Source organism: Mercenaria mercenaria, chromosome 11 (genome assembly GCF_021730395.1).
Source record: "Mercenaria mercenaria strain notata chromosome 11, MADL_Memer_1, whole genome shotgun sequence".
Classification (NCBI taxonomy): domain Eukaryota; kingdom Metazoa; phylum Mollusca; class Bivalvia; order Venerida; family Veneridae; genus Mercenaria; species Mercenaria mercenaria.
The window spans coordinates 68,654,526-68,666,566 of record NC_069371.1 but is presented as its reverse complement, the minus strand read 5'-3'; the positions used below and the strand labels follow the sequence as shown (position 1 = coordinate 68,666,566).

The 12,041-nt window shown below is 36.3% G+C and overlaps 1 protein-coding gene across 1 annotated transcript; it reads right to left on the bottom strand.

Annotated features, from left to right (window-relative positions):
* Positions 1-329: 329 nt before the first annotated feature.
* LOC128546646 (uncharacterized) lies at positions 330-11,331 on the bottom strand. Its single transcript, XM_053517657.1, has 5 exons — positions 10,751-11,331; positions 9,091-9,252; positions 5,438-5,585; positions 4,941-5,126; positions 330-1,585 (listed from the first exon to the last, which is right to left on the bottom strand). The coding sequence occupies exons 1-5, from the start codon at positions 11,147-11,149 to the stop codon at positions 1,545-1,547; spliced, it is 936 nt and encodes a 311-aa protein (XP_053373632.1). The 5' UTR covers positions 11,150-11,331; the 3' UTR covers positions 330-1,544.
* Between the last annotated feature and the right edge of the window lie 710 nt (positions 11,332-12,041).

Genomic DNA, 12,041 nt, shown 5'->3' with positions numbered 1-12,041 from the left:
AACAGCATTGATCCTGACCAGACAGCGCGGATGCGCAGGCTGGTCTGGATCCATGCTGGTCGCAAACCCACTATCACATCTACGTTTTGGGTATGCTAGAAATACTATACATGTATAGGGTCACGTTTATCCGTAAATCAAAGGTTCGATGTTCAGTAACAGCAAGAGGCCAATGGGAATTCTTGTTTTCATATTTTCTGTTTCAAAAGACAAATGTGATTTTATGAAACACTCAATCATGCAGTATCCTTCGAAAGTTTGAATCTGTTTGCTCAATACTGAATATTTGTGTTACGGAGAATAACATCGGTAAATGATAATGAACTATCTTAGTTTATGTTTGTTTAATAGAATTAAGAAACAATCAAAACAACGAAGGGACATAAAATTTACCAAGACTTTCATTTGCTATATTGGAATACATTTGCTGAAATGCTGAGTTCTGGTAACGTATAAATAAACATGAATGACAATAAACTTGACTTATCAGCATGACTTGGTATTTCTATTCAGGACACATAAGTGTGTATGAAATGCATTTGTATGACATTTATAATGCAGTGTACGCAGATATGTAGGAGAAACGCTTTCAAGTCAAATTAATGTTTGTCCAGGGTGACGTATATAACAGGGACATAATACAGTCAAATATGCAATTTTAAAGTAAAAAACGTGAAGATAAATGTATTGAGTAATAAACATGAATAAATAACATTCCGAAGTAACCAATAAAGATAAGTACCGATAAGATATATTACACTTTTTCAATTTCCGCTGACTGATTTGATTATATTGCTATAAGACAGTTTGATAACATAAACCACGTTATAGGGGAACAAGGGATATTAGAAAAGATAATGCCATTTTTTTCATACGGACTGCTGCTTGTCGTCTATGACATAAACGTATGCTGTAAACTGTCATGCAAAATCCATACCAATTTTCATAGTTCTTCAATTATCTTACCATTATGTAGGTAACATGTTCACTTAAAATGTAGGTAACATATTCACTTAAAATGTAATGATAAAGACCTTGAGAAATCTCTGTTGAATGTTTTTGCATAAAACTTCATACATGTCAAATAATACTAAATGAAACTGCGCCTATACATTTGATTAAAAAATATTGTAAACGATTACTTGCATCCCTTATTCTTCAATTAACAACAGAAATATGATTAAAATGCCTTTCTTTTGAGCAAAGATTATGAATGTACGCATTCATTAATTGCAATACGAGAGTCATCTTACAACCCTGGGTATGATACGAGTTTTTCTAGGAAAAATAAACAAAACAACAAAATCGCGGGAAATAATGTTTGGCATGCAACAAGTTGTCAACATAAGTTAATCTACGATTTCCAAGTCGTAAAAATCTCAGCCGGAGTGCACTGTTCGTAACGTTTAAAGTATATGTTCTCCGCCATAGACCACCATTTCGCGATTTTATCGAAATTTGCGCTTCGGCTGATAGTAGATTGATTGGACTGGATGGATATTGTTGATGAAGGTGAATGTCTAGTATGAATCTGTGACGATATGTCATGATAAATGGTTGTCATTGTTATCTCCACTGCTAAAACCTGTATCAAAATAAAAAAAAGATTCATTTATATTATTAAAACGTATTTTTTGAAAACACTTATGCGGGTTACGATGGTTTTGATGGATCACCTGACTTTCACAGCTCAAAGTAGACATGAAACAAGACCAAAGTACCAGTGGTCATATTGCTCTAATCAATATGTATATTAAGCAGTCATAGTAAATGCTGCCATGTCATTTTTTTTTTTGACATGACAAATCCAAAAAGTAAAACATTTTCATGCCGACAGTGCTTTTTAATATTACACCATTGAATTAACAAATTTTACCCATTTATCGAATGAAGTGAATAAATTATTCTGCATTTAAGACAAATAGATTGTGTCCAGTTAAAAAATAAGCCCAAAGGTAGTAGAGATTCATTAAACAGTATCAACAGAAAGACATTCAAGAATAAATGCTGTAAACAAACTTCACTTACACACGATTTTAACGAAATTCCGGTTATAAAGAAATTTCATATGTCACGATTTTCCTCTCCTATATTCTACGTAAAATAAAATGGTTACAGTAAACACGCTTATAGCGAATTATAGTGCGTTTTAATAACCTGGCGGGGCGGGGTTTCGCGACGGTCCGCTGCATTATTGTGCAGGATATGTAGTATATCCGGCAACCTGATTTCTTATTCAGTGGACATCAACCTTACATTGTAACCAATGTAGCGTTGAATCTTAGTCGTTGGTTCGGTCTACCTATTTTGATCGTTTTCTAGGGTACCATTATTTGCATAAGGCAGACATTCACTCCGCCCCGCCAGAGCGAAAAAAATGCACTCTGTCAGATACAAAGAACACATTTTCATTTTCCAATTCATTAAACTATCAACGCATATAACGAATATCAAAATTCATATTCAGAAAATTGTATTAAGATTTTACGTAACCGCTGTGTTTCTTATATATGTTTATTAATGTTCAATATTGTTTGGTCGAACAATTATAAATTATAACAATATCACGCGAAAATAGCACTTAGTCTATTGTATGAGAAAAATCAAGCTTTCGGTGTAATTCATGTCGTTTCAAAGTGTGAACTAAGAATTTTAAAATCCGCCATGCCTTGAAAGTTCAGAATTAGCAGAAAAATAAATTGTGTTGATAAAAAAAAATCTGCATTGCCTGTCTTTTCATAACGAGAAAGTGTAAATCGTTTTCTTCTCTTAAAGGGATGAAAAGCGGTTGTGATTAAATTGCAAAATGATTTAATGTTCACTATAATCAAGTCGTAGGTGAGTCAAGTAAACTCAGTCTATCAGTACACTACTATTAGCAACAAGACGAAATTCAAGTTTTCGTTGTACAAATATTATTTGTAAGAAACACCGGATAAAATGAACATACTTTCCTTTTTCCGGGGAGTTCGCAATAACTAGAGATTACTGTACACGCAATAATTGTTCTTTTTGTATCCCACCACCAAACCTGTTCATGGCATATGGTATGTTAAAAAGCATGGTCGCCCTGATCGTGGCTTATTGTCACTATATGTATTGTTAAAACAATGTATCGCAAATGATTCTTCATAGAGTTTATATTTAGACTTTTCACATGATCAAATTTGTGAAAAGACAAGGCCGTTAGTGGCAATGCTTGCTACAAGATATGTATTTATTCTTGTCATTACTGTGAAAAGCAGATGATCGACCTAGAACTATCATGACCCTTTTGTTTAAAGAAAAAGTTCTATAGCGCTCGACTTTTTATCTCTATCACAAGACACGTTGTTTCGAGCGGGACATCTTATCTTTCGTGCAAGACATCTTTTCTCGTTCTCCAGACACCTTGTTTTGAGTTGACGACATCTTATCTCGAGCCTACGAAATATTATGTTGTGCGCTCGAGATAATTTAATGTCTCAAACATTATTGCGTGTACTAAACGTACCACCATCCCGATTTACAATGCAGGAAAAATACAGCGAGTTTATCAAGTATTTAAAAATATAAAATAAAAAAAGACATTATTTAAAAAAAATGTAACATCAGTATATGTGCACGACCGGTTTGCCATGCTAATTCCCAAATGTTCAATACCAGGGAGCTAAACCAAATGTTATTTACCAAAGTAAATAATGCTTTTAAGTCTGATTTCCAGTGGAGGCATTGCTCCCATTGAATATCAATCAGCAATTGTCAAATGATAAATTCTAATTGTTAATTGTAACATGTGAAACAATTAATGCAAAATGTTTATTGCTAAAAAGAGCTGAATATAGATTTCTAGTACGGGAAGAACACATCCTTTAGATAGCATTACAGATTAAAACAAAAAATTACACGTCAAATAAGGGTGAGTTTGACGTTCAGATTCTTGACTGTCGTTTTTTTTTTACTTGTTTTGTCACATATTTCTCGACTTCATAGATGGACAAACGTTCTGCTCCAAACTCTCGGCGCGTGCACGTCGTGGAAGCATTGCTTTCTCTGTTGACCAGATTTTACTCCAGGGAGGCAATACTCTATTAAAGAATTCGACACTAAGGATTTACCATTTGACAATAAGCATTGGCTTTTTGGTATTTAGCATTTGGAATTAAAAAAAAAGTATATGGAAAATAGCATTTAATACGTAGCATTAGCATTAAGTATTAAGCATTAAGTAACTGGTTTTTAGTTTTAGATTTTCGTCATTTAGCATTTGGCAATTAGCGTGGCGCACCGGCCTTGCAGATATTGCAAATGTATTGAAAGCCGGTGCGCTATTTGCCAAATGCTAAACGACAAAAAGTTAGTGCAAAATGTTATTTGCCAAACACTTAATGTTTAATAGTTATACTGTCAAACGGCAGCTGTCAAACGATAAATGATAACTGTCAATTGCAAAATATGAATCAAAATATTTTAAATATGCTTACTGCCAAGTACTTATTCAAATTAACAGTGTAATATATCAGTGGAAAATGAATCCTTGGGCTTCTTAACATAACTTGTCTCTGTTAAAAAGCATTATTTCCCAACATTTAAGAGTGTCTTATGTTACCATCTCTTGTAGAATATGTTATTGCTTCAATGCAGACTGGTATAACAATATATGTTTTGAAATGATGAAAATATTGCGGAGAGATACAGGCCATTCACTCAAGTTGAAGAATTTGACGATCAGTAGCATTTATCATTAATGATAAGCATTAGCTATTTGACATTTACCATTTGACATTTAGCAATAAATATATGGCATGTAACATTTAGACTGTAGATTTAAGCGTTGAGTATTTGGCATTTACTAGTACCAGAAGTAATAGACATTAAGCATAAAATATTTGCCATTTATCGTTTGACAATTAACATGCCGCACGATCTTCCATACCAATTAAGTAGAATTAGAACCATACCCTCAATTTTTTCTTTTAAGTTTGCTGTTTCCATAGCTAGAAGTGTAACCTGATCATTCTTCTTCTCTATCAGCACCTTTAGATGTTCTATCTGCGTCTCATGCAACGCCAAAGTCTTTTTCAAACTCTCTACCTCCGACAAAACACTTGACTCGGCTTTAGTATCATGTTCTGCTACAGTAGCTGCTGAATAAAATAATTGAAAATGAACAGCATGATTAGTGTCAACGTTGGTGAACTACTATTAACACGATTTAGTAACGTCGTGTTTTCTCACAAATAAAGACGTCCACTTACCTTATCTGATTTATTCAGACTAACTTTTTAATGGGAATATTTGAAAACAGAGTACCACATATTATGGGATACCTTCTTCTAGTGTACTTGATTTAATATATAATAATATTAAATGTATAACTATTTCAACCAGTCGCTCTAAGTCTTTCGGGTAGAAAATGTTAGTACACTTGTTTTAATGCGCTGCAAATACAACTTACCTTCTGGTCTGAATATTAGAGTTAAACTGAAGCTGCCAACAACACCCACACTGACAACAAAAAGTGATAAAAGCCGGATAATACTGGCAAGACTGTTACGTGGTGGCGCGTGCTTTCTTCTATCTTTTTGCAACATATCTGTCTCTGCCTGTCCAAACGAATAAATATCGACCTTAGTGAATTAAATGTAAAAATATTTTAATCCGCAAAAATACATCGTCTGACCGCCGTTTTGGATTTGAGCTTATTATATTTAAAATATTTCATGCGGTATTATTACATCTATTAACACAAAATTTTACATACCCATGCACGAAAAAAAAAAACTGTAATATTTAGTTAAAGTGGCATTATGCGCATTTTACTGCAAATAGTGTGTTTTTGGTGAATGTTTTATAAAAGCAGTTATCGATTGTTGTGCATTTAAATGTGTTAAATCAACGATAGTGACGGATATATTTTTGAAGCTGATGTTTTAGAAATAGAGCAATCGGACTAATAAAATAATAGTTCTTTTCTTCAATCTTCTACGCAGTAATCTCCTTTACCTTCAGGTAGAGATTTATGAAGTTGAAGAGAAGCAACTCTTTCGTGCAGTTCGACTTTTCTTTAAAAGACTGCCTCAGTCAAAATAAGAAAAGTCATATTTTGAAACTTATTATTTCGTACTGGTAACAGAAAGAGAGGTATATTGGATTATAGCTATAATTTCCTCCACCCTTTTTGCACACACATCTATTTCGGCTGGATTACTACTTGAAAAATGCGCATAATTCCAATGACAATTATGTGGATGATAATTATTTTGTACTGAATTCAAAGATATTTTAAAGATGGCAAATTTTTGAGAATAAAAATTAACTTATTTCTGTTTTTATAAAAAGGCTTTATGCTACAGATCCTGTATAGAAACATCTGAATTTGATGATATAACTAAACACATCCCTAAAACAGTTTTTAAATTTAATATGTGTAGCAATGGAAAATTGGAGCATATGCAAGACTTCCAGTTTTTTTTTATCTCTTTTGCCTGTTTCACTCGACATACTATGTTTCTAATATTTGACGTGTACTAAAGATTCGATGGAGAAAGACCTTGATGGATGTCAGAGCATATGCTGACGTGGGATCAGACCACTCCTCGGTGATAGGGAAGCTGAAAGTGAAATTTCAAGCAGTGAAAAAAATTGGTTCTCAGCGACATCCAAGGTTCGACGTCTCTAAATTCAAGACACCTAAGTCCAGAAGGAGGAACTTGTCATCTCCCTCAAGAACAGATGCCTGGCACTGGCAAATCTGGAGAACAGCTCACGAGAGAAGAGATGGGAACGAGTCAGGAGCACCTTCGCAGAGACCTCCAAAGAGAAACTCGGCTTCAGAAAAAAAGAGTTCAAGAGTTGGCTGTCAGAGGATACTATCACCATGATAGAAGAGTGAAGGGCAATAAAGCAGAGACTTGCAAACTGGAAAATCAGAGCACAGAAGTAACAAATTCTACAAGAATACACTCTGAAGAACACGAAAATAAAAACGAGTGCAAGAAGATACAAGAGGAGATTGGTGGACGGCTTGCTGATGCAGCAGAGGAAGCAGCGGGAAAGATCGACATGAGAACACGCTACAACATCACCAAACAGCTGTCAGGAAGGAGGGCCAACACCAACCGACCAGTAAGGGGTGGGGAGATAGGGAGGTGTTCAGTTAGACCGGTGGAAGGAGCAATTTAGCGGCCTTCTGAACGGCATACCAGTGGCAAATCCATCCATCACTGAAGCATTGAAGAAGGACAAGATCTAGACGTCAACCTGGGTCCCATCAGCAAAGAAGAAATAGGAACGGCCATCAAGAAGATGAAAAATGGAAAAGCTCCAGGACTGGACAGCATTCCTCCAGAAGCTTTGCAGGCAGACCCAGACACCACGGCAGTCATCTTGGTCAACGTCTCACAGGAAGCCTGGGAGAATAAAGACATACCCGTAGAGTGGAGGACTTGCTACATTGTAAAGCTTCCAAAGAAAGGAGACCTCAGCGACTGCCAGAACTTGAAAGTGATACAGCTTCTTTCGTTAGCCAACAAAGTCTTTACCAGGATGATCCTGGAGAGGATCAGAACCGCCATTGACGCCACACTGAGGGATGTGCAAGCAGGACTTCGGGCCAGGAGTGGCAGTCACCGATGTGCGTCGACTTCAAGAAGGCGTTTATCATGGTGGATCGGGCAACAATCTGGCGAATCCTCAGACATTCTGGCATCCCCCAGAAGACCGTCAATGTCATCTAGGGCCTCTACAGGAACATCAGCTGCAGAGTCATCCACAACGCCGACCTGTCACCATCTTTTGAGGTCAACAAGGATGCCTGCTATCTCCACTTATCTTTTCGCTGGTTATTGACTGGGTAATGAAAACCAGCATGGACCAACCCAGAGGCATTAAGTGGACCCTCATGGGAAATTTGAAGACCTTGACTTTGCAGATAACATTGCCCTGCTGTCACACTGTCATGGACACATGCAAGTCAAGACGGAGAGACTGACCAACGTTGCCAGAAATCAACATAGGGAAAACAAAGAGTCTACGGGTCAACGCCACTCAGGAAGCACCTATCAACATCAATGGACAGCCATTAGGGGAGGTCGACCACTTCACCTACATTGGCAGCATTGTCAGCAAGACAGGAGAAGCTGACGAAGATGTCATGTCCAGGATCAGCAAGGCACGGCACGCTTTTGTCACCCTAAGACCGTTGTGGAGAAACGAGAACATCATTCTATACACCAAGCTAAGGCTGTTTAACACCAAATCCAAGTCTGTGTTGCTGTACGGTTCGTATACCTGGAAACGCACAAAGAGCTTGGACGGCAAGTTGCAAGTCTTCATTAACACCTGTCTCCGCCAGATCTTGCGCATCAGATGACCAGAGCTAATCACCAACGAGGAACTGATGCGCCGCACGAAGCAAGACCCAATCACCAAGACCATCCAGATCAGGAAGTGGAGTTGGGTCAGACATACCCTGCGCAGAGGACAGACCATAATTCCATGCCGCGCATTATGCCCATTGTTTTCTCGTTTGGGGCAAACCCATCATTTTATCTGGGGACCAAACGCCGCTCTCCATGGAATTACACGCCTCAACACGTGTATCATTGAAGGTTCCATGTTCACCGCCGTTTGATTACATCTGCGGATGTCTCTAAATTGCTTTTTGTACTTTTAGCATGTGTAAATGTTGAGTTCTGCTCAACCCGGGGCTAGAGGGCGTGGACGGTAGCATGCATTTCCACTATCGTCCATGAACAGGCTCAATCAAACCGAGCCTGCAACATTTTCGTTTTTGTCGTGTTGAGCGACCTGTGAAGTTTTCACTTTTCTCTATATTAAACTGGAACCCACCCGACAGGGAAATGGAAAAGGGGACGACCAGTCACCAAATGGACAAGAACTCTACAGGCGGACCTCAGGCTCACTAATATGACCTGGGGTGAAGCCAAGGGAGCAGCCCAAGACAGAGGGAGATGGAGAGGAGCAGTGCGGGCCCTATGTTCTAATCGGAGCGAAAATGAATAAGTCAGAAGTCAAGTGATTCAGTAGAAATACAAATGCTTTGGTCTTGCAGTGTGGGTTAAATGGTTGTATATCAATGTTCCTTACTTGCATAGTATCGTCGTTCTCAAACAAATCATCGGAATTGCGCTCTGAGAAACTTTGTATGGATGCAGTACTTGATGTTGACAAAAGTCGCTTCTTCTTTTCCCGGTCTACTTTCCATCTCTTAATGTTTTCCTTACGTTTTTCAATCTGACCATCTTCAGTCTGAAAATAAGAAAATCTTTATATTATATATATTTCTAGGGGATTTTGCTCCGATTGTTTCAGAAATAAGTCAATTTTGTGTTATGGCATAAGGAATTTAAACTGACCATTTAGGAAGCTGCATTTCAAGTACCTGCCTATTTCTACTTTGGTGAAACGAAGCGATTTTCAATGAACATAGAGCGTTTTTAGATATAAATGTTACACTATTTCAGACATCAATTTAAGTATTTTGTGATAATGCATATCCTAGAAAATGCCTATACATACAAAACTACAATGTTTCATTTAAATTCATTAATTAAATACTTTGTTTGATATTTTACACAAGAGAAATTATGTATCATTCGCAATGTTTCGGAAAACTATCGATCTATACCTTTACAAAATTGTGGCGAAATGTATCTGTTAGAAAATATGAAAACAAAGACAAAGATTTAATAGTAAAAGCAACGTTTTAAGAACTTAGCCACCTTTGAACGCAACCATAGTTAGTACATATATCGGTATGCACATTACTGACATGCGCACAGAAATACATAGACAAATTAAACATATTTAGACAACAAGGACAAAACAAAGGAAAGGAACAAAGTGGGATATTGTCCGTAAGTATTGACTTGTCACTCATGAATATTCCGTATATTTCCGTACATTACTTTTTGGCGTCTGAACCTAAATAACGGTATAACTATTGAAAAAAACAATAACATGTTATATATTTCTTAATTAACATCCTCATGTCGCATGTACAAATATAGGTATGCTACCAAACTCGGGGTTTTGGGTTTGTGTCGTATGTCTGACCGTACCATTGTTTTCTGCTTCATGTGTAAACTAAACAGTCGGGAAAATTGTCACATGATCATGATTTATCGTTCATTTATTCAAAGAAATACTCTACTGTTCAACAGTTTTCTTTGCACATGTCAGTAAACCGTTCTACAAAATGTCGACAAAATCTTAAGGACCGGACAAGTGTTCATTTATTAAACGAACGATACAAGGAATTAGCGTCAGTATATGAGAAAAATGATACGTTTCATAAAATAATGGAAGAAAGAAAGTAAATATCGATACAAATTAAAAAGAAAAATATGATGGCCTGAACTAAATTTTAAGCCATAGTAACGCTCGTAGGAATCTGAGAGCTTATCACTACGCCTCCGTGCCATTGATTTACTGTATGAGTTAATTTAATTAATGTAGATATTTTCAGGATACAAAATATATGGCGTATAATAACTAAAACGCTCAAAATATTGGCGAAGATTAATGGATACCAGCTCAATACAGTTAACAGTGTACAAAACCGCACTCTTTATCGTAAGTTACAAGTCAGTGTAAAGTAATATATGTACCGTCATGTGAATTACTTGCATAAAAGTGCGATGCAAACGCGTTAACCACAGAAATATTCCAAGTAGAGCCCTATACTCGCGTATTCGATTGGGGTAGACGAAAATGTAAACCTAATCATACAAAGCAAATAACAGACCGTGCAAATAGGATGTAGGTAGATCTCCTCTAAGCAGTCTTTGGACCTTACTGGAGTGCTGTGAATACACTTCGGAGGCGTTAAATTTGTGTCGTTTTCGCAAATGGTTGAATATATATTTTCGACGGAATTTTCTTCCGCATCACCCTGGTTTTCGTTGGTTTCTGTTTCTGTATTCATACCCGTTGCTTCGGGTTTAACTTGATCTGTGGAAGGTACGTTTCTTCTGTAGTGTACAGTTTTTCGTTTCTGGATACCAATATTACTTGCGTTAGTCTCACAATTGGTTTGTTTGTCACGTCCTCCATTCTGTGTTTTTCCGCACGAAACGATAAGATAAGCAGATGAGCTATCTTCATTTCGCTTCTTCTTGCGTAGATCTGTCGGACTTGTCGACATGATTTTTAAATTCTGTTTATATCACAAAGTCACATATTGCCTATAGTTGGAACAGACATTCGATACATACACAATTTTACTATAATTCCACTTATAAACACAAATGTTTGAAGAAAATCGCAAACCGGAAGTATAATTTATATCTCATTGCAGTACGCCCAAAATATTTCTTATCTAACTTATATTTGTTCAATATTAAAAGCAATTATGCATAGCAAATTATAGGGTTAAGATATGTTCAAGTGTGCATTATGTACATAAACTGCACGGCCCGTTTCTTTCTATTGAAAGCCGGTGAGCCATGACAATTGCCAAATATTAAATGACAAATACGTAATTACGAAATTCAGATTTCTTTAATAAAATTGTATGGCTTATGCTTAATGTAAAAAAGCCAATGGTTATTGTCAAATGATAAATGTTTAACGTCAGATTCATTAACTCTATGAGTTAATGACCTTTATCTCTTAAAGACGCTCGCTACAGTTTCGTATTTTTTTTTCTCAATAATAGATTTTGATGAAATGTTTTATATCAAAAGATCATGTTAAGATGTATTGAAAAATGAAATAAAAATACTAGGTCACCAGCTTTGTTTCAATTTAATTTGCCCCTAGATATGGTGCTATTTTAAACATTTTTCAAAATTTCTGTAATCCTAAAATATCTTTCAGTAAAGTACAATAATCAGCATAAATTTGATTATCTAAGCATTTTTATAACGGAAAACAATATATCTATTTGAAAAATGCTCAGAGAAATCAAAAGAACATGATTTTGTAAAGAAAGGAATACTTGACGTTCAGCAGACCCAAGGGCTATTTTTGCATATTTTTGTCAGTTTTAAGTTGGTACTTCTGCTATTTTATCGAGTTTCACATAATAGAATTTA